Source organism: Galeopterus variegatus, unplaced genomic scaffold, assembly GCF_000696425.1.
Source record: "Galeopterus variegatus unplaced genomic scaffold, G_variegatus-3.0.2 Scaffold715, whole genome shotgun sequence".
In the NCBI taxonomy this organism is placed as follows: domain Eukaryota; kingdom Metazoa; phylum Chordata; class Mammalia; order Dermoptera; family Cynocephalidae; genus Galeopterus; species Galeopterus variegatus.
Window position 1 is genome coordinate 489,341 of NW_007726826.1, and position 26,970 is coordinate 516,310.

General features: G+C 42.3%; 1 protein-coding gene across 1 annotated transcript in view; it reads left to right on the forward strand.

The window, feature by feature from the left end:
* FAM189A2 (family with sequence similarity 189, member A2) overlaps window positions 1-26,714 on the forward strand; it is a 63,721-nt gene extending 37,007 nt beyond the window's left edge. The window contains exons 3-11 of the mRNA XM_008571757.1: window positions 3,031-3,141; window positions 10,040-10,168; window positions 11,649-11,756; window positions 11,891-12,024; window positions 18,938-19,067; window positions 19,242-19,320; window positions 20,831-20,983; window positions 23,222-23,514; window positions 25,862-26,714. Coding sequence (XP_008569979.1) covers window positions 3,031-3,141; window positions 10,040-10,168; window positions 11,649-11,756; window positions 11,891-12,024; window positions 18,938-19,067; window positions 19,242-19,320; window positions 20,831-20,983; window positions 23,222-23,514; window positions 25,862-26,065 — 1,341 coding nt within the window. The 3' untranslated portion in view covers window positions 26,066-26,714. The remainder of the gene's footprint in view (window positions 1-3,030; window positions 3,142-10,039; window positions 10,169-11,648; window positions 11,757-11,890; window positions 12,025-18,937; window positions 19,068-19,241; window positions 19,321-20,830; window positions 20,984-23,221; window positions 23,515-25,861) is intronic.
* Window positions 26,715-26,970: the final 256 nt, after the last annotated feature.

Here is a 26,970-nt window from a genome sequence, read left to right on the forward strand (position 1 = left end):
CGTATGAGAGTTTCTTTTTCTCTGAAACCTCACCAGCATTTATCGTTCAGAGTCTTTTGGATATTAGCCATCCTAATTGGGTGAGATGGTATCTCAGTGTGGCTTTGATTTGCATTTCCCGAATGCTGAGTAATGTTGAGCCTTTTTTCATACGTCTGTTGCCCATTCATATATCTGCCTTTGAGAAATGCCTATTTAGCTCTTTTGCCCATTTTTTAATTGGGTTGCTTGTTTTTTTCTTGGAAAGTTGTTTGAGTTCCTTGTATATTCTGGATATTAATCCTTTGTCAGATGTATATTTTGCAAATATTTTCTCCCACTCTGTTGGTTGTCTTTTAACTCTGTTAATTGTTTCTTTTGCTGTGCAGAAGCGTTTTAGTTTGTATAATTCCATTTGTTTATTTTTCCTTTGGTTGCCCGTGCTTTTAGGGTTTTATTCCTGAAGTCTGTGTCTAGACCTATTTCCTGAAGTGTCTCTCCTATGTTTTCTTTAAGAAGTTTTATTGTTTCAGGGTGTATATTTAAATCCTTAATCCATTTTGAGTTGATTTTAGTATATGGTGAGAGGTATGGGTCTAGTTTCATTCTCCTGCAAGTGTGGTCGTGTGGTAGTGAACTCCCGCAGTTTTTGTTTGTCTGAGAACTATACTATTTGCCCTTCCTCTTCCCCAGTGTATAGGCTTGGTGCCTTTGTCAAAGATCAGATGGCTGTAGGTGTGTGGGTTGATTTCTGGATTCTCTATTCTATTCCATTGATCAGTGTGTCTGTTTTTATGCCAGTACCATGCTGTTTTGGTTATTATTGCTTTGTAGTATAGTTTAAAGTCAGGTAGAGTTATGCCTCCAGCTTTATTTTTTTAGCTCAGCATTGCCTTGGCTTTTTGTGGTCTTTTGTTATTCTATATAAATGTCTGGATAGTTTTTTTCATTTCTGAGAAAAATGTCATTGGAATTTCGATGGGGTTTTTATTGAATTTGTATACACTTTAGGTAGTATGGACATTTTCACACTCATTGTGATTTTTAACTTGTGTTCATGGTGACTAAAATATTGAGCCCCTTTTCATGTACTTATTGGCCATTCTTTTATCTTTTTTGATGAGATGTCTGCTCAAGTCTTTTGCCCAAATTTTTAATGGGTTGTTTATCTTTTTTATTATTGAGTTCAGGAGTTATTTATATATTCTGGATACAGGTTTTTTGTTCAATGCATGAAAATATTTTTTTCCACCTGTGTCTTGCCTATTGTTTTTCTTAACTGTGTCCTTTGATGAGCTAGATTTAAATTTCAGGAAGAGATATGGGTTCCATTGTTGGGAGTAATGGACCCTCACCCTTTTACGTTTGTGATGTTAATTTTTAGTTATGAAGATTGGTGGTATGCTGGTGGGCATATGGATCATAACCAAAGTTTCTTTTCAAGGCATTTCATATTGCATTAAAAGAAAAATTCCAAAGGAAGTTCAGAACTTATCTATAAAAACAATTATTTTGCTGTTGGGTGTGAAGATTCCAGAAAAATTAGGTCTCCTTGAATAGCAATTGCCAGAGTGTACAAGAAACCCATGTGGGTAGATCATTGCCAATTATGCATTCTCCTTTTCCAAAAAGCTTTGGATAATCACGAATGACACAGTATAAGCAGGGACAAATGCTACATGCTGCTCAAGTCAAGTCCTATAGACACTTGAGGAATTCAGTCATGGAAACAGTAACAAAAGCAGCCACTGCCAGCATTTTCCCAAAGATGCAATGACAGGTTACATACAAATTAACAAGAGGAGAGAAGCCAGATTCTTCTTGCAGAGGAAGAAGGAATTCCCTTTAGGACAAGTGGTATCTTGTGGTGTTAAATACTGACTCATAAAATGGGTCTGGGAAGGTGCTTTCAAGCTTGACTTGGAATGACAACAATAGTTAAAGAACAAGTTTTCTTTATCAGCATTCATATGTGAACTTGTTTACAACTAACTGACATATCAACTACCTGAAGTGACGGTTCTCACACTGATAATCAATGTGAGATTATCTTTTATATTTGCTTTTGTATTTGTGATGAGGTTTGATTTTCACATTATACAACCATAGCTCTCAAGTTGAAAAGACTACATAGTCTCTCATTTCACTAAATAAATACTGGCCTCTTGGTTGACTTTTGTCAATTTTTCATTATTTGGAGTAATATTTAACTTTGGAGAAAAGTACACTTGATTTTCACATTATACAACCATAGCTCTCAAGTTGAAAAGACTACATAGTCTCTCATTTCACTAAATAAATACTGGCCTTTTGGTTGACTTTTGTCAATTTTTCATTATTTGGAGTAATATTTAACTTTGGAGAAAAGTACATGGAAGATCTTTGTACACTTATTCTTTAGTATCTAACTGTTCTGAACTGAAAAAAGACCCATCTTTATTTTCATTCGTATCTGTGATTTCTGGATAGTAGTGGCTCTGAGCTCTGTGATTTCTCTGGTTCCACAAATTCTCTATATTCCAGAGTTCTCCATTTGTCTACTTACCAATGATCCCACAAAATTCTGAAAAATAAGGATGGTTCAAGGAGAAATCAGCCAGGGCTCAGTGTAATGGATGGGTAAAAATAAGAGAGTAAGAACTATTTGCAAAGAGGAAAAATAAATAGGGGCTTGAAGTTATCGAGAAGACTTGAGAGTCAATGGCATTCCTCAGTGCAATTTAAAAATTCTAAAATGTGAAAAAAGTTTGTACATTAAAACATGGTTCTGACTTTTTTTTTTTAATCCTCTTGGAAGAGAATGAGTTTTTTTATTCAGACAAAACTCTCTCGGAATTTATTTATTTATCTACTATTGAAACATAATTGATTATACATAGATGGGGGTGCAGAGTTGACTACCAGTATTTGTGCACAATATGTGATGATCAAATCAGTATAATTAGCATATTCATTATTACAAAGTTATCATTCCTGGTGTCCATTAATCAGTTTTTCTCTCTGAATTTAGTTGTCGTCTTTTTCTAACTGTCCATTCTCTTTCCATTTCAGGTAAACCTTTTTGTGCTGCTCTCTGTGGTTTGTGTCCTCCTGAATCTAGCTGGATTTATCCTAGGCTGCCAAGGGGCCCAGTTTGTGTCCAGTGTACCCAGGTGTGATCTGGTAAGCAGTCCTGAAACATCCATGTGCATCTAGGCAGACCCTGCCCATCTGGCATTCCTGGTGTGACATGATATTCAGCACCATGCAACTATCTGAAGTGAGACGTGACATTGGTAAAAGGAAGTGGGACAGTAAAACAAAGAACTGCCTGCTAGTTATTTCACTCAGGTTGTCAATTATTTTTCTAAAGCAGGGACCAGCCAGCTTAACCCCAGAACCACAATAATATAAAGCATCATTAGTCTGTGAATGAATAGATCAGGTGTCCACAATCAATCTGTCTGCCCTCATCTAAAGGGAAAAAATATCTACTGTTAGAATCCAGCTTAACAACCCTTTATCTGAAAACTTTAGAGGCCAAGTGTGTGTCAACACTTAGAGTTTTTCCAATTTTGGAAGATAAATATGGTGCATATACCATTTATCATGTAGCATGCCAGTGGATCTTGGACAGCAAACTGTAATCAGGACTTTTGGTTTTCAGAGCTTTTTGGATTTCTGAATTGTGGGTAAGAGCTTGTGAACCTGTACCATCTCTGCACTTAAAAAAATTTTTAAATTGTGGTAAAATACATTTAACATAAAATTTACCCTCTTAATCGCTTTAAGTGTACAGTTCAGTAGTGTTAGGTATATTTACATTGTCATGTAACCAATCTCTAGAACTCTTTTCATCCTGCAAAACTGAAATTCTCTATATATTAAATCACAACTCCCCATCCTTCCCTCCACCCAAACCCTGGCAGCCACCACTCTACTTTCTGCTTGTATGAGTTTGACTACTCTGGGTACCTCATATAAGTGGAATCATACAATATTTGTCTTTTTGTGTCTGGCTTACTTTACTTAGTATAATGCCCTCAAGGTTCATCCATGTTGTAGCACGTGTCAGAATTCCCTTCCTTTTTAAGACTGAATAATGTTCCATTGTATGTATGTGGCACTTTTTGTTTCCATTCATCTGTTGATGGAAATTTAGGTTGGTTCCACCCCTTGGCTATTGTGAATAATGTTGCAGTGAACAGGAGTGTGCAAAAACCTCTTTGAGATCCTGGTTTCAGTTCTTTGGGATACATACCCAGAAGTGGGATTTCTTGATCATATGGAAATTTTATTTTTAATTTTTTTGAGGGAGCTCCACACTGTTTTCCATAGTGGCCATATCATTTTATATTCCTGCCAGCAGTGCACAAGGGTTCCAGTTTCTCCATATTTTCACCAACACTCGTTATTTTGTTTTTTGATAGTGGCCATGCTAATGGGTATAAGATTATTTCTCACTGTGGTCTTTATTTCCATTTCCCTGATTATTAGTGATGTTGTATGTCTTTTCATATGCCTGTTGGCCATTTGTATGTCTTCTTTGGAGGAATGTCTATTCAAGTCCTTTGCCCATTTTTAAATCAGGGTTTTTTTGTTGTTGAGTTGTAGGTACTTTACCTATTCTGCATATTAACCTCTTATCAGATATATGGTTTACGTTAAGTATATTTTTAATTAAAATTTTTTTCTTTGGCTAGAGTGCAGTCTTGTAACACAAAGGTCAAGGGTTCGGTTCCCCATATAGCCAGTTACCAGAAAACAAACAAACAAACAAAACCGAAAAAAAAATTTTTTTTTTCTACTGCAAAAGCAACTGTGATTATTTCTGATGATATAATTATAAAAATTTGGACGAACAATGAAAGTATGGAACTGAACTTAAAAATTATTCAAATTCCTACTGTTCTTAGATAGCATAATTAACCATTTGGCCATATTTATACCTCTCTTTATGCACAAAAACACACATAATAGGATCGTATTATAATCAACAAGATCGTACCATAATTTCTGATTTTCATTAGGGAGGCTATTGACAAATGAAGTCTTTTTGGGGAAGGGGATGCTTTTCTGTCCTCTTTTCTTCTCTGCCCACATCAGTCATCCCAACTCCATGGCAACAAGCTGGGGAATTTTCTTTCATAATGTTTTCATGCTCATATAATCTCACATAAGTATGTATGGAGTAGGTTTATTCATGATTTATTTTTCAAGAATGGAATATATCGTATATCCTTCCCTGCATCTTGTTTTTCTCATTCAAAGATGTATTAGTTACAAGTCCAACACCTTTTTTTTCTTTGGACAAGTTAACTCTCTCTTTTGTTGTGGTCTGTTGTGGCTTGGGTTTTGGCCAATAGAAACACCTCTGCCACGAATCCCATTCTGCATATCCCGTGGGGGCTTTTAGTCCTAAGTGGAGTTGATTCCAGGACAAGACATCGTTCTTAGCAGTCTATCTTCTGTTGGTCTCATTTATGATTATAAATTCAACTATTTTATGATTCTATCTATTTTTTTAAACATGGTAAAATTTATAGTGAAAGGCGCAGATCTTATGTGTATAGTTCATTGAGTTTTGACAAGTGTATACTCTCATCTTGACAAATGTATACATTCACGTTATACCCCAAACAAGATCTAGAACATTCCCATCACCTAGAAAGATCTTCAGTGTCCTTTTTCAGGCAGTCTCTACTCTTTATAGGCAACCACTGTTCCTATTTCTTTCACTATAGATAAGTTGTGTCTGTTTTTGAGCTTCGTATAGATGGAGTCATATGGTATGTACCCTTTTGGGTCTGACTTATTTTGCTCAGCATAATGCTTTTGAGATTAATCCAGGTTTTTGTATTGTATCAGTTGTTTGCTCCTCTTTCTTTTCTTTCTCTTTTTCTTTTTTTTCTTTTTGTCTTTTTTCGTGACCGGCAATGGATCGCAACCCTCAGTGTCGCGCCCGTACCGGACCGGGACCGGCAACGGGATCGCAACCCTCGGTGTTGTGCCCGCACCTCGCTCAGCCAGTGAGCGGCCCGTCTGTATGTGGGATCCGAACCCTCGGCGGGAGCGCCGCCGCGCTCCCAAGCGGCGCACTGTAGCAGTGCGCCACTGGGCCGGCCCTCTTTTTCTTTTTTGATGTGGTATTTTGTTGTATAAAAATATCACAATATCACAATTTGTTTTATCCATTCTCCTGTTAATGGACATTTGGATTGTTTTCAATTTTGGATTGTTTTCAATTTTGGGGCGTTATGAACAAAGCTGTGGTGAACATTATTGTGCAGATTTTTGTTTTCATTTCTCTTAAGTAAATACCTAGCATGGAGTTGCTGGGTCGTATGGTGCTAAATGGTATTTCCCAAGTGGTTAGGGAAATAAGTTTTTGTTTGTTTTTTTTTTGGCAGCTGGATCATATGGGGATGAAACCCTGGACCTTGGTGTTATTAGAACCGCACTCTAACCAACTGAGCTAACCGACCAGCCCCAAATAAGTATTTTTAATTTAAAATAGCCAGTTCCTTTATTAAAGGGCTCAAACTCATATTTCTACCAGTGATTCTTCTCATCTCCACCAGCAAAAAGGGTTTCTCTCTCTTTAATTTTCTGCCAGTCTCATGGGCCTAAAGTGAGAGCTCTTTGTTACTTTAATTTGCAGTACCCTGCTTGCTAAAGATGGCATTGTCATTTTTTAAAAGCTCTCCAGAAAATTCTAATGTGTAGCTAGGGTTGAGAACCACAATGTTGGAGGATGGCAGGAGGAAAGTGAGGGTCTGACAGCTTCAGGTAATGGTATCAAGGTTGAAGGGTGGATGTTTATCATTTAGGATTGGGGAGACTTCTACAGCTTTGTTTGTGGGTAGGTAAAAGAGGCTGAAGGGAAGTCAGAATCAGTTTTTAGAAATATTGGGCAGAGATGGGACTAAAAGTGGAGGTGAAGGTATTAGATTTGGCAGACACCTGAACAGGAGGAACAAGGAACACGAATGCATGGTGGCCTGGAATCAGTTTGCACAGGGGCTCAATGCTTCCTTGTATCATGTGGGCACAGTAATTGATATTCATGATCATTTGTGCAGTGATAAATTTTGAAAGAGGCTGTTTAAAGGGATTAACTTTCACTCATCTGGAAAATGTTGCCATCCAGACTGGCTCACCCCAGAGGTTCAGATAGCTGAGGTTTCTTGTATACCTGGATGTCTGGTGTTCTGCGAATAATCCAGCCCTGCAGGCTGGTTTCTCACTTAACTGGATGCCAAGTATCAAGGATGGACTTGTTTGGGAAGGGAATGATTTGTAAGATGACACCTAGTATTACCTGAAGGGGGTAGTCTTCGGGTAGGATCTTGAGGCTTGCACCAAGTGTAAGAAGTAAAGATCTTGTTGGAGAAAGTGAGTTTGGCTCCTGTCGGGGAGGAGAGGGACTCACGTCCATGAGCAGAATGGAGGCTGATACGCCATCTCCATGAGCTGCTTTTATTTGTTACTACTACAGAGTGTTGTTAGTATTAAAACAGGAGGTTCTCAGCTGGACACTTCAAAGCAGGAAGCCCTTTGGGAGTAATATTCAATTGCTGAATTTAGCCCACTGGAAGGGCTGTTATTAATTATGGAAGAGGGGCAGAGAGAAAGCCAGTGGTTCCTGAGGAGAGAAGCTCCCACCTGCCTAGAGAAAGCCTGTCTGAATGGCCACAGTAGTTTTCCTTTAGAAGGCCCGAGTCTAGTGGAGATACTAGCAGCTGCGTGTATCTCCAAAAATGTGTGGCAATGGAAGAAAGATTCTGATAGAAACAGCCTTGTGCCTTTGTGTGGGGTTATGGATCGAGGTGCAGGGACATTGCTGAGTTAACAATTTCCATAGACAAACTAGGAAAGGCTAGAAACCAAGTGGTGATGAATTGACAGAGATTATGGAGCCCATCAAGGTAACTCTAATTGTAATTGCTTGTACCAGAGGCAGAATTTATATCAAAATCTGATATAATAATTCATCCCTTTCAATGTGGTTTCAGTGAGGACAAAGAATAAAAAATGTTGTAGAGGGGCCGGCCCGGTGGCGCACTGCTACAGTGCGCCGCTTGGGAAGTGCGGCGGCGCTCCTGCCGAGGGTTCGGATCCCACATATAGACCGGCCGGGCGCTCACTGGCTGAGCAAGGAGCGGGGGCAACACCGAGGGTTGCGATCCTGTTGCCGGTCCCAGTCCGGTATGGGCGCAACACTGAGGGTTGCGATCCGTTGCCAGTCACGAAAAAAAGACAAAAAGACAAAAAAAAAAAAAAAAAATGTTGTAGAATCCATGGAGTTCTAGAAGAGGCCAAGCCAATGTATGTGGGGGAAAAAATCAGAACAGCAGTTGCCTCTAGAAGGGTGAGGGCAGCGATCGATGGAGAAAGGGGCATGAGGGAATTTTCTGGGGGGATGGTAATATTCCATATGTTGATAAGGGTTTGGGTTACAGTAATATATATGTATTGCTCAAAATTCCTCAAATGATCCAGTTAAGCTTTGCGTATGTAAAATTTTTTTGTGTATCTATGTAAATCTCACCTCAAAAGAAAGAAAAACTAACCAAACAAAAAAATGTTACATCATAATCCAGGAGTGGAGTTTTTTTCCTTAGTTTTCTAGTCAACTTGTATTATAAGGAACCAAGTTTTCTTCAAAATTAGAAAAATACCACGAGATGTACTACTATAAACTAGAGGTTTATAATCTAATCTTAAATCTTAATTCAATATGAAAAAAGGCTTTTTTTTTCTGTTTAGCAAGTAAAACATTGTGGCTATTCAGTCATTCTTAAAGATTACTGAAGAATCTTGCAGCTAGCAAAGTCAAAGCTGCCTAATTCATTTAACAATTAACAAAAGAGGTGTCGCCTTTCCTTTTAGGCAAAATAGAGTAGCCAACTTGGAAAAAGTGAGTTTGGATCCTGTTGGAGAGGAGAGGAACTCATGTCATGAGCAGAATGGAGGCGATAGGCCATCAAGCAGCACAGCAAGCAGAAAAAGAACCTCTGTCCTCAAATCATGGGTCTTATTAGCTAAAATAAGGAGTTCTACATTTCACAACTTGACTCGGAATATTTGGAAAAGTGTGACCAAATGTTTGCAAAACATCTCACTAAAAATTTACAAGTTTACTCATCGTAAATTTATCACTTCAAATAAAACTACAAGAATCTATGATGACATTAAAGATGTGAACTAAGAGTCTCTTAAGCCAATGTGGTCTAGGGCCATGTGCTTCTTACAGACATGTGGTAGATTGGACTTCCCTGCCTTTGAGAAGTTAGATGGGACCATGTGATTTGCTTTGACAATGAAATTGTGAGCTAAAGTGATGAGTGTCATTTGCAAGAGCAAGCTTTAAGCTAGGGTTGCCTTATTTAACAAGTAAAATGACACGACACCCAGTTAAATTTGAATTTCAGATAAACAGCTAATAATTTTTTAATATGCCTTGTGCAATGTTTGGGGCATACTTATGCTAAAAACATTATCTGTTGTTTATCTGAATCCAAATTTAATTGGGCATCCTGTATTTTTTTTTTTTTTTTTTTTTTTTTTTTTTTTTTTTTTTTTTCTCAGCCAGTGAGCGGGAGCCGGTCTGTATGTGGGATCCGAACCCTCAGGGCGGCAGCGCTGCCGCGCCTCCTAAGCGGCGCACTATCCAGTGCGCCACTGGGCCGGCCCCGGGCATCCTGTATTTTATCTGGCACCCTACATTAAGTGCCAATGTGCAGTTTATCCTGTGCTCTCCATCACTGGCATGGTGGTCATGTCATGCTATTGAGATGGTGGATATTCCATCAGTCTGGGTCCCTAAGGGACTGTGATAAGCAGAGTCCCCTGCTCACATGAAATGGACGTGTAGCATCTATAACCAAATCTCATTGTTAAGCCACTGAAGTTTGGTTTTGGTTGTTACCACAGCATACCCTAGCAATCCTGACTGATGCAGGCATGCCTGACCCGGAACCCTGCCGTATCTCATTCTGTAGGACTGGTGCTCTTTGGTGTAGCCAGGGTATTTTTTTTCTGAATAATTTAATTATTGTTCTGCCTTTTCCTCCTTAAGGTGGACTTGGGTGAAGGCAAGATTTGCTTCTGTTGTGAAGAATTTCAACCAGCCAAATGCACAGATAAAGAAAATGCCTTGAAACTCTTTCCGGTTCAGCCTTGCAGTGCTGTTCACCTTCTACTCAAGGTACTTCAAATAGATGCCAACCCCCACCAATAAATACACCATAGAGCCCCCCAAAAGGCAAAGTTACTTGAAATATTCCTATTCTGTTACCCTCCTCAAACAATTAAGCTGCTGAAAGCAGATATGAGTGACCCCTCATTAGTGACCCAGAGACAGAATTGAGTGCAGAAAGAAGCACAGATTATGTGTGTATTAAATTGTGGATGGACAGCTTTCTTTGTGTTCAAGAACTGTAAGAGAGTTAAAAATGGAAAGGAGCCTAACTACACACACACACACACACACACGTGTCTATACATACATGTGTACACACACATACATGATGTAGCTTTTAGCAAAACCTTTCAACTGCATGCTCATTTGTTACTGTTCTGATGCTCATGGGTCAGCTTAAGTGAGTCATGCGGGCTGCCCTTCTGTGACATATGGACTAAGGAGAGCTATTGGCCAGAAAATACAAGAGAAATTCAAGCACTTTATCTCTTAATTAATTTTATAATTTAATAGGCAGTTACAATCATGAGCCAAAGAGATTTAAAAACAAATAAGTGATCCCAGTTGAAGATAAATACCAAATTAACCTTTATGACTAGGTAATTGGATAAAATTTGTGTCTTGGCTTAAGGAACATCAGCCCAGTCAGTGACAAAATCAGTTGGTGAATCCTGAGATATTAGCTTTCAGATAGTCCCCCACTGATGGCTTTCCCCAGATCTTTGTTTTGGGTTCATTTTTTATGGGGAAGCAGGGATCTCCAAGCAAAGAGGGAGAGCTGGCCAAAACTGTCAGCTCTGGGGTATGTATGATGTACAGATGGCCTGCTTTCTTTGGCTTCTGCAATTTTGGTAGCTGAGTCACCCCAAACTTTTGGAGCCAGGACTTCGCTTGGGGAAAGCCCCGCTAAGGAGCCAGCACTGTAGCAACAGAAACTTTCAGAATTGCCTTTGCTGCTATTTTGAGATGTGTGTTTAGAGGAGAGAAGTCCCATGTACACTCTGGCGGGTCTGGCCCCTGCAGCGTCCTAGTCGGGTGCTTGGGGCAGCACTGCCAATTGCTCCCAAAATAGAATCAGTGGCCACAAATGAAGCAACGTGCTGTCCTGGTGGGAGGCTGGGAATTGCTATCCCTGCGGACACCGACTTCAGAAGAGAAGTTCATTGCTCTCCTGGAAGGAACATTTCCAGACAGTGTTCTGATGCTTGCAAAAAGAAGTACTGTAATATCAGGTCTTTCTGGAACAGGGAGCTGAAGGTAAGTTTTTAAAATTAGGAAGTGCCCACTATTGCATACAGGTCATAATAACAGCCAGCATTTATTTCAGCACTTTTCATGAGCCAAATACCGTCTAATTCCTTCACATGCATTTTCTTATGAAAATTGTCTTATTGGGACAGTATTATTATTATTTTTAAATTTCTGACATTACATTCTGGTCCTCTGCATTGAAGAACTCAGTGGTGGTGGTGTTTCCTTGTTCCAGAAAGTTCTCTTTGCCCTGTGTGCCTTGAATGCCCTTACCACCACCGTCTGCTTGGTGGCCGCAGCCCTCCGCTATCTGCAGATATTTGCGACCAGGAGATCGTGCATTGTAAGTCCTTGTGAGGTGGCGCTGTGACCGTGCTTGGGGTGAGCCAGCCCACGGGCCCTTTTGTGTAATTTGCTGCTTTTCTGCCCAGGCCTTTGTCGTGAAGGCTGTTGCTAACCAGGGTGCTGTTTCATCAGGATGAATCCCAGATTTCTGCAGAGGAAGTGGAAGATCACGGGCGTATCCCAGACCCAGATGACTTCGTACCACCCGCGCCACCCCCCTCCTATTTTGCCACCTTTTACTCGTGCACGCCCCGGATGAACCGCAGGTACCGAGCCGAAGCCCCTCGGCAGCTCTTGGTGGGGTTTTGAAGACTGAAGGGTCTCCAGAACTCACACCACGAGGTCCCATTTTTTCCCAAAATCTAGACAGGTTGTATTGTTTTTCAGGGTTTTCTATTCTGTCTCTGTCTCTGTCTCTTTTTCTCTTTGTCTGATAAACCAGATAAATCCAAAGAAAAGTCAAACCTTGACCTAAAGGTATACTTTTTCAATTTCAATTATCTTCTTAGGGAAAACTCACACCAGAGAGATAAAGGCTGTAATTTGACATGATTGAAAGTCATTGTTGCCCTGGAAATGCCCCCTGTTAGGCCAAATTGATGTTTCATTATAACACCATTGGCAGGTTCCAACGATCATGAAATTCTTCCCAGCCATTCATTAAAAAAAGGTTAATTATTAATTGCATCTCCCTGGTCTAGAAAAAAATAGACATCCTGCTTATTTTCCTTTTCAAATTCTAGCTCAAAATTTTTACTGTTTTTTAAATCTCGGGAATTATCATTTGTAGAATGAAATGCCACATGCGTTCATCTCATTAACAACTTCTAGAATTTAACCTCTCTAAAGAATGACTTCATTTATTCATTCAACAAACATATAATCAATCCTGTGCTGCTTACTAATCACCATGCTGGGTTATTGAAATTCAAAATGAGTTAGATCTGCTTCCTCCTATCCAATCAAGTAGGTCATTAAAACGAGTGTTGGAAGGATCAAAATAGTACCCAAAAGAGATATTTTGGGTGCACAAAGGTCTCCCTAACCCAGAGTGGTGAGGTAATTCAGTCAGTCAGGGATGGCTTCCTGGAAGAAGTGACCTTCAGCTGAGTTTAAAGGATAAGCAAACCTATTTCAAACTTCCAAAAGAAAATCTCTGAATTCCATAGAAAGATTAGAGTATTTAGCTTGATATTCAGAGGGCCAGAAATTTCTATTTTGAATCCCGGTAGTTCATGTAGAGAGTTGTCAAACAACTTCGGTGCCAAGCTTGGGGTTTTTGGAAAACCATTATCTAATGTTCAGGGCAGCCATATGTGACTTTGAAATAGGTCACCAGTGGTAGCTATCACCCACATGCTGTTAGTGTCCTTCTCAAACACTAGAAGATGGGTTATCTCCCTGACTTGTCCTTCAGAGGCATACTCGAACCGTCCCTGCATGCCCTGCCCTGCCCACCTGCCTAGGCAGAGGCAGAGATGACCACAAAACCGGAGCGGGTGCAGCTGGGAGGACGGATTGCCTGTGGCAGGCCTGTGGGACAGCTCAGCCTTTCTGTTGTTCAGGGAGTAGCTTACTGGAATGTCAGAGCTTCAGGGGCCAGGATGACTTCCCTAGTCTTTCAGGAAATGAGCCAAGAATTACAGAGACTGGAGAGATAAAACAACAAAACACTTACTCTTTGTGTAAATATAGGACATTTTTGCTAAAATCTTCACCCAGTCTCAGGCTGTTTGTAGAGGGTACATCAGAGGATGGTAAAAATGACTATTATTTCACAGTTGGGAGGAGAAATGCCCTCTTCAGTAAGAAGAATTTCTTGGTTCTCTGAGGTTGTGGGTGAGCACTTGGTTGACCTAAGAGGAGGCAACAGACAGATTTAATTTCCTGCAGTGGCAGAAAGGGAAAGTGACGCATGTGGATTTAAGAGTCGTCCTGTCTAGCAGCGTGTCCTGCCTGTAGGCTCCCTGATCTTCCTCTCTTCTCTCTTTCATCTCTCTTCTCTGCTCCACCGTGACAATGCTGATCAGTGTGGTATGTCCACTCCTTGAGGACCTGGGTGCATCCTTGGATTTGTCCTCTGAGCCAGCGTGTGACAGCACCTGGCCAAACCCAGGTTGGAAGAAGACAGACAAGCTCCTCATCAAGGGATTTACCATTAAGAACTTTACAGGGGCCGGCCCTGTGGCTCACTTGGGAGGGTGCGGTGCTGGTAGCACCAAGGCCACGGAGTCGGATCCTATATAGGGATGGCCGGTGCACTCACTGGCTGAGCGTGGTGCAAACCACACCGTGCCAAGGGTTGTGATCCCCTTACCAGTCAAAAAAAAAAAAAAAAAGAACTTTTCAGAAGGCAGGCAGTGGAGGGGATTAAAGCAAAACACCCTTATGAGAAAGAAGACACTGCTCAGTCTAAAATATATGCCTAGAGCCCTGGATCATATTGCCAATGGGCAAACACCTTCATTTTCTGAAATTCTACCAACATCAGAGTGCAGCTGTCCACTTTCCTTTTTAAAATGGCTAAGTTTATTCACATTTAGATACATATTCAATCAAAGATATTTTAAAATTTGACCGACTTTGCTAGAGTCATGGTATAAATCAGCTTTATAGACACTAGTTGTTTAACTCCAATTGGTAATTTTCTTTCTTGTCAGCAGGCAGGCAAGAATATTCATGAATGTTTTTGTTAATATTTGCATAACCAGTTAAGACTTTTCACACAATAGCGGCATCCCATTTCCTGTGAGGTATTATGACCTCTCAGAAAAGGTTAATTTATTTAACTGCTATAAATACAACCACTTCATGCATTGGTATCTCCTTGAGAAAGGGCTTCTCAAGTTACTGTCATAAACAGAAGCCCGATTGCAGTCAAGGCTTCTGTCCAGAAATGGTTTAGCCACTTTGCGACTTGATTTGTAAGTACAGGAGGGGGCTGTGCACCCATCTACACTACTCCAGGTGTCCCTCATTCTCAGAAATTGGCTTGAGCCAGGAATCAAAAAGGAGAGTTTCCAACCTATTTCGTGAACATGGACTTGATTTTTACTCTGGGGATGTTACCTTTTATAGAAAACTGAAGACTGAGGGGGTGGGATCCAGGCTATGTGGGCATGTATTAAAGCGTTCCAGTAGACAGAGAAAGCATTCTGTAGTCAAAGGTGCGTTAGTTGCAGCATTACTCTCCGATGAATTTTCAAAGCCTATTTGTAGCATTAAAGCATATTTTACATGATCTGTTTGAATTTTCTCTTCCTCTTCCATGCTCATGAGCATAAACCAATGAAGGTTTCCTGGAGACTTTGTGATGAACTTCAGAGTCCAGGCTCTGGAGTCTCTTCAAAGGTGACCCTTGGCAGGTCTCCTACTGTTTCTGTGCCTCAGTTTCCTTATCCACCTATGTTGTCACATGGCTGCTGGGAGGATTTTTATGAAATGATAAATATAAAAACTTTAGAAAATAAAATAAATAAATAAAAGCTCAGACTGTGCTCTAGCATTGTTAGTTGCACAGTTTAAAATGTTCTTGGTATGTGTCCTACTCGTGAGAAACATTTAGCTCTTAATCTTTTTTTTTTTTTTTTGCCTTTTTTGAGACCAGCCGCACCGTGCTCAGCCAGTGAGTGGTGTGAGCGCACCGGTCATCCCTATATAGGATCCGAACCCGTGGCGGGAGCGCTGCTGCGCTCCCAGCGCTGCACTCTCCCAAGTGCGTCACGGGCTCGGCCCAGCTCTTAATCTTATTCCTACCTTATCAGGCAGCAGTTTTCTAAAGACCTTCATTCTTAATAAAAATCTGATCAACTTTCCGAGACAGAACAGGGTTTTAATTTCAGCTACCACGATTCATTTCCTTTTGCAGCAGTGCTCAATCCGGGCTGTGTGTTAGGATCCCCTAGGAGTGAAACAGACAGGTACCTGTCTGGGCCCCACCACAGGCAATTAGAACAGAACTTCTAGCGGTGAGGCCTGGGCCATCCATGGTTTTAGAACTCCCCGTGGTGATTCTACTCTATAGCTAGGGTGGAGAGTCAAAAGAGATCAGGGAAAACAAACAAAAACACCAACCTGCCAGTATATAGCAGACCCGTTTGCCTCCATGGATCCTTATTTACCCCAATAAGGTTAAAATAAGAAGTCGCTTCATAGGAAAGGAACTTTTCTTCTATGTCAACTCCAGCAGCATCTCCCAGCAAAATGAGGCTTTTATGATCATTATAATAACCACCGCAGGAGCCATTTATTTTGTGGTCAACTTGGATGAGGTATGTCCCCTTTTCTCCCCAGTTTCTCTTCTGGAAGAGATTCTACAGTAGTTTAGGGTCTAAATGGAAGCTCATTCCTCTTGACCTTGAGCAAACCCCCTCCTCTCTATGCACACACAGGTAGCCACAGGGCTGAGAATGTACAACAAGTACCCTCAGAGCTAACAATCAGGCAAACAAAGCTGGGGGTATGAACCATCCAGGCAGGGACACAGCAGTGAAGAACACGGGTGTCATTTATTGAGGAGGAAAAGTTGAGGACATGTGAGTGCTAGAGAGCTGGCTCATGGGGGTTATGCCGATTAAGGATTGAAGACTGGTCCTCTGGAGAGGATGGAAGGAGTCTGTCGCTCTCAGTGATGAAATTGCATTGTTGATTGGTCAGGAAAGTGTCTTCAGTTAGGTCCAGGAGGGGTCCGGCTCCTCAGAGTTACTCAGTATTTATAGATCTTTAATAGCTTTGTTCGGGTAGGAGAGTTTGAGTGAAACCCACAGGCAGGGTTTCTAAGTGGAGAATATCTCTTTCACTGTAACTTTGCCAGGACCTCTTATAGCCACCCCATGGAGGGACCTTCCTGCTGGCGCGTCCCTTCAGACTGGATGCTGACGTGTCATGTACTGAGCCTGCAAACACATAAACACATTTAGGTGTCAACACATAACCCTCCCTTCCCTTTCACGTTGAGCAGGGAAAGGGAGTCTTGTTTATGAAGAGAGGAAGGAAAAAGGGGGAGTGCTTTCTCATTTTCTCGTTCAGGCTGCAGAAGTCTCATGCTTCTAAATCCCAGAATTCCAGAAATTTTATTGTTAGGAAGAAAGACCATCACATGTTTTTCAACTTTTTTTTCTCCCTCCAATCACATTTTGTAAATGGGCACAAGGAATAAGATAAACAGTCATAAATTCAAAAAACATCTCTCCCCCAAGATCAGTTCTTTGCATGCAGTTGGCTCTAGATCATATCTTTTCATCAGTTTCTTTTAGTTTTTTATTCTTTTTTGTATTTTAAGACCAGACAAACTTTTGCTATTATCCATTTTTTTTTGTCATTCTCTAGTACTTCATAGCCTGAATATAGGTTTTCTGGCATGTATATGTATTTTATAATAACTATTTTAAAATTTAGGTTCTTCATTATCCAGATTCCTTTTTGTGGAATTTCCTATGAACATTGGCAGGCAATCTTGTGGGCTTTTGTTTTTGTTTTTTATTTTGCTATTGAGGGCCCCTTACCCACAGGGCACCAAAAAAAAAAAAAAAAGGTGATCTAGGAAGCGCTTAAAAGGAAAAGATATCTAATTTTATTCAGGTGGGAGGAAAGAAGGCAGTTGGGAAAGAATACCTGTCATTCACTAATTTTTAAATTACTCACATTAAGTATGGTGGTCATAACATTTTCATTGATAAATACAGCACATGTAAATATTTAATAGCTAAAGAATTTTCAGTCCTAAACCATCCCTGCTTAAGGGAGCGGGGGTGGAAATTATGAAGAGAGGGGATGAGAAAGGACAGAGTGGAATAGTGAAAGCCAGCAGGACTGGGGAAGGGAAGGAGACCCAGGAGAGAAATGAACCTCCAATCAAGAGAACAGCAGCCGCATTTGAATTAAATTAGCAGGATATGGAGACGCTTGGTCTTCTGAAGTCCCCATTCTCTATATCCGCACTGTTTGTTTCAGCCATATGGGAGACTTTTTTTTTTTTCCTTTTTGTCTTTTTTACTGACCGGTAATGGGATCACAACCCTCGGTGTCGCACCCGTACCGGGGACCAGCAACGGGATCGCAACCCTCGGTGTTGCGCCCGCACCGCACTCAGCCAGTGAGCGGGAACCGGTCTCTACATGGGATCTGAACCCTTGGCGGGAGCGCCACCGCGCTCCCAAGTGGCACACTCTCCAGTGCACCACCGGGCCGGCCCTAGGAGACTTTTTAAACATGTCTTCTTTACTGAAATCTTGAGTTTGTTATAGCTTTTGGTGGTGGTGGTGGTGGTCATATTACAAATCAGTGTAAACCATTTTGCCAACTTGGCTGAGTTTACTATATTAAGCTCAGGAGAAAACAGAAAACCAACCTTTATTTCTTTTTCCCCCTGACATTATCCCTAGTGTGGCCCTGCTTTTTAAAAATTCATCAAATCTCCAGCACCTCATGCAGAGCCTTGGCACGGTGCAAGTATTCAGTCGGTGTGTGTTGAATGACCAACTTAATGAAAAGTCACTCTGTGACTCCTCCTACTGCATGCTGCTTTGTCTCAGCGCTACAACATCCTTCACTCTTTGTTTTAAATTAATTCATCCCTTCAAATATTTATTCAACTAATAGTGAGTTTCTACCATGAGTGAAACATTAGGGAAGCCCAGGCAAGAAACTTGTCATGTACTAATGTAAGAAATAATTACATTTCTCCATGTCCTTAGTTGTTGTTTTTTTAAAAAATTGAGATGAAATTCCCATAACGTTCAATTACCCATTTTAAAGTGTACAATTCAGCATTTATTATATGCACGATATTGGGCAGTCATCACCTCCCTCTAGTTTCCGAGTATTTTCTTCACCTCCCAAGGGACCCTATGCCCGTTCCCTTCTACCCCCGCCCCTGGCGATCACCAGACTGCTTTCTGTCTGTCTGGATTATTGTCTGCTTTTTAACTGGGGGATTTAAAAGGAATGATGGTGTTGCACTGTTGCATTTTATGCTCTGTCACTTCCCTAAGGAATTCTAGGCAGGCCATCAGAAAGCAGCTTAGATTCTTCTCCTGGACCGGGAGACCATGGTATGGAGGGGCGAGTGGTGAGTGGTCTTCCCCACAGTCCAGAGGCAAAGGCCAGTGCCCAGGGGCCACTGCAGTCAGATGGTCAGTCTGTAGGATGTGCTTGCTGATGCCAAGATGCTTTTCCTAGGATGGTTAGTCCTGATGTTATTCCACTGCCGCACATCTACGGAGCTCGAATCAAAGGCGTGGAAGTGTTCTGTCCTCTGGACCCCCCGCCCCCGTATGAAGCTGTGGTGAGCCAGATGGACCAGGAGCAGGTACTGTCCAGAGAGTCTCTCTTTAGTGCGTTACTGCAAGTAGGAAACCCAGCAGACCTCACAGAGAACAGCGGGGAGGCTGGGCCCCGCTCATCTTTCTAAATAGTTCTGTGGGGTCTGGTGAGGGGTGAATTGAACATCAACAAAATAGCCCTCTTGTTCCCTGTAATGCAGGGGTCTTCATTCCAAATGCCAGAGGGATCGGAAGCTGCTGCGAGCCTGTTGGAACCAGTCTGCACACAAGTGACTCAAGGTAATGGATACTTGCTGCCCAAAGTCATGATTCAGTAGATTAAAACATGAGAAAATAATGATCCATCTGATATTTTGTTGGAGTCAGATATTCTTGGAGCACATGGTTTAAGCTATGTCCTCCTTTCCAGGTATAAAAATACTATCAACTATCAGGGCTTATAAGTGGGAGATAATATGTGAACAGAAAAAAAGATACTCTTAAAATCTTTTATGAATAATCAGACTATTCTCAGGAACCTAGGAAATAGACTATAGAGCTTAATTTAGCATTCCTTTGTTTTTGAATTGATTTTCTTTCTCCTATTAAAATAAGCTGGGTTCTTTTGAAGGGAAAAAGAGATTCATGCATTGCAGGGTGGTTTGCTGTGAGATTGTGCTGGGTCATGTATAACCTAGGGCACAGGTCGTGCTGCCTTGACATCTAGTGAATTCTGATTTTCAGTTCTCCATTAAATACTAGAGTCAGTTTGTGTTTATTCTTGTAATTTAAGGGAACATTGTTAGAGCTTTCTCTCTTTGGGGAGGTTTTAAATGACCTAGAGAATCATCCACCGGAACAAAATTGCACATGGTAATAAATAATGGATCAACTTCTAGCTATTTTAGATGGAGGTAATTTTTCAGCAGCACCATTTAGAATGACTTTCTGTTCTTTGTTCATTTTCCATTTTAAGTAGAATTATGAAGCAGTGTACTGTGATCCTGTCTGCTTGTAATTCTTCCATTTTTAAGAACAGTATCCCAGACCACAACTCAGGCTGACAAATGATGCGATTATTTTTTCTTTGTAACTTTTTATTTAAAAGCTTCAAACATATATAAAAGTAGAAAGCATCGTATAATGAAATGAATCCCCACAAATCCATCACCCAGCTTCAGCAACTAATGTACTGTCTATTCTTGTTTCATCCACTTCTCCCACCTCCACTTTGTTTTGTTGGTGGTTCCTAACATGACATCCAAATGATGCGATTTTATTTTCCTGAGCAGAAGTCATCCAATTCCAGTTTGCTCTGCTGGTTCTTTTAGAGGCCACTGGCTCTTTAACGTAAGCACTCTGGGTGATGCATTTACGTCCTCTGCAGCATTTGGCCTGTGCAGGTATTACTTCACCTGTGCAGGTATTACCTTCCATGGAACCAAGCTCGTCCTGAATTGTCAGAAGCTATAAAATGTCTAGGACCTTTTCATGCTGCACCAGGATGTCTCAGTGGAGAAGATGCTAAGCACCTTTTAAAAAAACTGACATTTTGGCATAGCTTCTTTATTTTATTCTTGGATTTAAATTGTTTTTGTTTGTTTGTTTTAGGTGTGGAGAGGTGGTTTGAGAGGCAAGTTTTCCCAGAGTCGTGGGAAAAAAACTTACTGGGCTAGCAGCCTAAGTAAATGTTATTAACAATATTACCCTTGGCCTGGCAAGTTTGGGTGCACAGGTGTTTCCTGCCCAATGTTTTGAGGCTGCGGCTGGTGAGATAATTTATATTTTTCCTCTTTTTGAAAAAAAACAGGTGGGGACATTCATAACACACCTGTAGAAGAAAGCACATCCATGTCAACTCCCAGCTCAAACCAGGCGCTTCCTGCGAGAAGCCAGAGAGCCCCCCAACCCCTGAGGACAAGATCAAAGAGTGACCCTGTGCTCCACCATTCCGAGGAGAGAGGTGATGTCATTCCCCAAGCTCTGCGCAGAGCACTGTGCTTATTTGCCTAAAGGTGCCAGGTGAAGGCAGGTGCCTCTGGCCAGCCCGTGGCCCTGCGGTTTAAGTGGCATATTGAAGGAGGTCAGGAGGTGTTGGGAAAATAAGATGTTCTGCATGCACATTAGAAATATACTTCTGCCACATCTTTTAGGGCAGGTAGGTTTTTTGTTTTTTTAAAGTCATTGCCATCAAAAGCATTTGGTTGCGCGTGATACTGTGCTAGGTGCTACATAAATAAAATTATGCAAACCTTGTTCTGATTTCTAGATGCTTGTAATCCTGTGGGAAGTTACATTCTCCTCAAGGAAGAAGTCAAAGGGGTGTATTTTTTTAACCCCCTCTTTTATAATTTAATATTTGTTATCTTTTTACTGTGTTTGAGTCGATTGAATTATTGAAGTCTGACCTTGTTTTAAGAACTGTGGATAGAGTGAGACACACACTTTCACACACTTCGTCTCTCTCCCTCTCTGTTTTGAGTTTGTGTATAGATGTTATTTGAATAGTTTAAAAATTTAATAATAATGACATTGAGTCTTTTTCCTGAATATAAGAATACCTGAAGATCTCTAAATACCTCTTCATTGTAGAAAATTATAAAAAATAAAGGGAATAAAGAAAGGAAATTAAAATCTTCTGTGATCCTACCAACACGGGCTTCTTTTTGTAAACTATTCTAATAGGTGGCCTCTGCTCCTCTAAAACTCTATGCAAATAAAACTTTGAAAAATCCTCTAAGCTTGCTCTCTCCCTGGTCTGGTCTCAAGCCCTTGCAGTGTCTGTCCTATCCTTCTGACAGCATGTGTTGTTTGCACAGCTCTGAACTGACCATGTGGGAGCCAGAGAGAACACTCTCCTTGTTTCTGCAGTGGCTTCCTAGTGGGGAGAAGTCCCACTGCCTCTTCCCACACGCCTCTGCATGCCAGCAGCCGGGTAGCTGGCCTCTGATTGCCAAGACCTGCCTTCACTGTGGGTCTCTCATACCCTACCTGGCAAGCTGAGGACTCAAGCTGGCCACCTGCTGGCTTCAACTGGAACTTAGCTGTTTGCATGGCTTAGGGAGATCTTTCTGGGATCCCTTCCCATTCTGCAGCCTGTGGGGGCGAGGACGTGTGTGTTTACCTGTTGGAGCCCTCCATTGTGGAAGGCACCAGGTTGCCTTCAGGTGAATGAGTGTACATCCTGACTCTGTCCCCACCCATGAGTGTCTTTGGCAAGTGTTTCTGGAAGACTCTTGCTCTCTGTGACATGCACATGGTAGCCCAGGCAGATGGCCTCTAACCCCAGTTTAGAACTCTTCACACTTGCCTTTCTCCAGAGTAAAAGGAACACTTCCCTTCCTTAACCTGATCCCCCACCCTGCTTCCCGTCTTCCTTGACTATCTAAATTCCTACTTCTCAAGCCCTCACAGACTGAAGTCACCAGCGTTGTGTACACTGAAGGCTGCTGGCTGGCTTGTGGACACATGGAGACCAGATCTGAGTTTCACTTCACCCACTTCACAGTGGAGTAGCATTCTGCCGGTCTTTACACCCTTGCTGATCTAGGTATCTGTGGACAGTAGAGCCCGTGGTGGATTTCCCAGGCCCTCCATTGACTTCTGGAATGATGTGTCATTTTTCTGCACCTAAGTTTCTCTTTCTGTAATAGTCAGCCATAGATCCACCTCACAGCCATGGTGTGAGCATCGATAATATGTCAGTACAATGCCCCTGAAGATGTTTAGGACAAAGGTACAGTGAAAGTGAACAGCATCCTATTCATCCCACAAGTCTTGTCTCTCTCCAGTCCCTTCTCTTTAAGTGACTCCTTCATCCCCCCGCTTGGAACATTCTTTCATTGGTCAACCATGCTTGGTCCATCCACCCCCATCTATTTGCCATACCCCATGAGACTTGCTCTGTTATGGTTTGCATTCTGGGTTCCATTCCCTATCATGTGTCTCTACCTTGGGGATTGTGTTGTATGTGACACAATTAAATGTTTTGGGCCATTTCTTATTGGAACTGCACTTCAGGGAATAAGCTTGTGTCATAGTTGTTTTTTTTTTTTTTCCTTTTCCTTCTGCAAGGTGGAAAGCAAGATGTGCATGGCTATAGCATTTGTCAGATGCTTTCCACGCTGACTTTCGTGGTCTGTGCTGTTTCAAGCACAAAGGCCTTGGCCAATGGGGACATATTGTTTGTTTCCACCCACAGCCGCCCCAGTGCTCAGCTGTGAAGCTGCTACTCAGACTGAAAGGAGACTGGACCTGGCTGCGGTGACTTTGAGGAGAGGCCTGAGACCGAGAGCTTCACGATGCAGACCGCGGTCATTAATAGATTACAAATCTTACATTGACACCAAGCTGCTGGTGGCGAGATTCCTGGAGCAGTCCTCCTGCAGTATGACCCCAGACATCCATGAACTTGTAGAAAACATTAAATCTGTTTTGAAGTCCGATGAGGAGCACATGGAGGAAGCCATCACAAGTGCCAGTTTCTTGGAACAGGTAGTTTTATTATTATGAATATTACACATGAATCAGATGACTCATTTCCATAGCAGCTTAAGAGGCTTCTGCGATTTCCTGTCCAAGGCAGAGTAAGCTCATGGTCACAGTCTCAAGGGAAATGGGTTAGGAGGGGAGGGGAGGGAGAGAGGAAGCTGGAGAGCTTTCCTTTCAGGTGTGGTGACTTTCCCACAGCGTTCCTGGTCCAGGGGAAGAGAACCCAGTTTTTCTGGGAGGTGGAAGTGTGCCTGGAAAAAGAGAAGGGTGCAGCCTGGGAATGAAAGCAAAGGATATGGGCAGTGTGGTGCTCACTCAACATTCGATGTCCTAAATCAGAGGTTTCCCTTGACATGGCATGTTTTCTCAGCCCTTTGAAAATGATGACATAGGGGAATTTTAACATTGGTAACATTATGGGAGATGTTTGTTCTCATGAAATGCTTGGCAAGATAAATAACCTGATAGGACTTAAAGGAACACCCTTTCCTTTTTATCGATTAAAAAATTCAAGGCGATCCCCTACACTGAAGCCACCCAGGGAGAAGAGAAAATTGGGCATGAACGTAATGCATTTGGGTCTCAGGTGTCTCAACTTTCAAGTGAAGGGTTGGACTGGGTGGCCCGTATAGTCGTATCTCTGAATGAATGGGATTTCCTTCTGGTAAGAACCTCCTCTCCACCTCTTTTAAAAGCCGTTGCCTTTCAGGTGTTTCCTCTGTTGCTGCAGGTGTGTGTGGTGGCTCCTGTAGACATCAGTGCACATGGCACACGGATTCTCCTTGGTTCTGTGTCTCTGTGCATTAAGTGCCACCAAATACTTCCTAAGTTGAATTAGGCTGATTCTCAGGGTAATTACCAGCTCCAGGATCCTAGGTAAATTTTTAAGGCAGATTGAATAAATCCCCTTCTCACTTTCCTTTCGGCATCCCCTTTCCACCTACTGACCTCCTCTTACAGAAGCCAGAAACCAGATTCTCTCCTGGTCCCTCAGGGGACCCAAGGGAGGAGAGAGATGATTACTCCTGTGAAGAGGTACATGGGCCACAGACTCTCTCGTAGTTTGCGTTTTGAGAAAATGGTCAATCATTGGCTCTGGCTCAGCCTCCACTTAGCCTGTGTAGGGAAATATTTACATCCTGGCATCCCTGACCTACTCCAGATGGCGTTCCCCACCTCCCGCCCTCTGTCTGGCCACCGTCGCCCTGTAAACAGGAGCAAGCCTTTGGAGCCATTTCTTGAAGGCTGCCAAGCTGTGATGAAGTAAGAGCTAGAACATCCACCAGGCAGTTGGTCAGGACCTTCTGCGAAGTCTTGCTCTGGGGAAAAAGAACAAGCATTTATAGTTCAACAGATGCTGTTGTTAGAAATGTTTGCTAGATCATGTGCCCCAGACCAGTTCAAAGTTCAGGTACTGAGATTGTTGTGATAGACCTGAGCCACCTGCTGGGGCGATGCATGACTTGACTCCAGGGGTGAGGTATCATAATGTCCCTCCTTAGACAGAAGTGGGCAAGGACAACAGAAGGGGGTCTTTTATTTCTGACTCTCCTCAGCTTTGCACATTTTTACTTTCTTGAGTATCACTGGAATGAGTTTTTAGATGCATTTTGATTTTCACTAATATTAAAACCACTTATCCTAACTTACCATGTAACTCAGTTGCATATGTGACACATTGCAAAATAGATCTAGCAGTAGAATCATTCTTCAAGAGTTTTTACAAATAAGTTGGCCTACTAAAGTTGTTTATTAAAGGGTTAACAGATCCATTAGAAGCGTCATTGGTTTTGGTTGACATTTTATTAACTCATTACCTGGTCACAATCCCAGACCAGTGGTTCTCAAATTTTCAAGTGCATTGGTATTATCTAGGTTCTTGTTAAAAATACAGATTCTTGAGTCCCATTCCAGACAGTCAGAATTGCTATGGTGGCAGCTGGGAGTCCATGTTTCTAACAAAGCTCCCATCAACACCCCGGTAATGTGCAGAACCCGGTGAAGATTACTGGCTTAGACCACAGGGAAGTTGGAGAGAAGTGATGTGAAGAATATTAAATATAAAGCAAGAAATTGCAATTGACAAATCAGTTAAGTGGGGCTGGTCTAAGTTGAAACCATAGAAAAATCTGAGAATTTTTAGGAACTTTAGAAAAAAGGCAGTATGTTAAAAATATCTCTGGAATTCCATATAGGTTGCACTTTTGGAAAACACCCTTTTTCCTTTTACAAAGAAATTAAACTTTAAGACATTTGGATAGATACACGAGGACGAGGCAGGTCTGGTGGCAGGCAGGCCACCTCTGGTGCAGCTTACTGAACCTCTGCCCACCCCCTTACTCTCCCAAAGATAATGGCCCCGTTGCAGCCTGGCACGTCCAGGGCCCACGTGCTGCCCTCACGGAGACAGCCTGGCCTGTTGCACCTGCGGAGCTGCGGTGACTTGAGTACCTTCGCCCCGGCCGGGAGGCCACGAGCCGGGAGGACACCCCGGAGAGCAGAGGCTGAGCGGCCGCACAGCCTCATTGGGGTCATCCGAGAGACTGTCCTGTGAACCTGGAAGACAGAAGGCCACTCCAAGGGGAAGGATCCCCCTCCTCTCTGTGCCGTTTCCCAGCTGGGAGTTGGGGTCCCCCTGAAACTCCTCAAAAAGAGGGGTACTCTGGAGAACATTTGTTTCCCTCTTTGCTCCCCTTTTCACTGACCAAGTGCATTCAAAAGTGAACGAATAGGTTCTTCCAGGCCCATCTGGGTTTGGATGCACTGAGCTGGAAGTTGTGACAGCAGCGACTCTCCTTCCCCTGCTGGGTCTCGCTGCATTCCCGAGGTCACATGCTTTGGTATGGGCAGAACCTGGGCCGACGACTCTGTGCCCACCTCACCCCCCTCATGTCCCTCTGTGGCTGAGTTCTTTCCCTCTCAGAAGGACAGATCTGCCGGGCTGCTACTTATAGCTACCTGCGGCCTTGCATTGCTCCACAGGAGAGGAATTGTCAGCAGACATGGGGACCGACCCCCACGTGTCTGTTGTCCTCAAGCCTCGTTTTAGGCCACCCTCCCTTTAGAAAAAACGGGAAACTTTTTAAGTGGCAAATTTTAATGAAAATCATTTACAGGGAGAATTATTGTTGATTCTATTTATTCATGCTTGTAAAACTAGAGGCACCTGAAGCAAAACTGAGAATAAAAACGTTTCCTTGGGACCTCTGGGCTCGGTGTGCGGTATTTGCCTAAGCTTAGATGGCCAGGCCTTACCGTATGAAGGGTTTGGAACTTGGAGCCCTGATGGTCACGTTCCCCAGGCAGGCCACTAAACCAGCTTAATCTCCAAGGCAACTGGACCCATGGATACAAGTGTCATTGGTTCATTCAGCAAGCGCTTGGCTGAATGCCACCATGGGGCTGCACCTAGTGGGACGTGAACAATTCTGTAAAGCAATTACAGATTGGGGATCATGG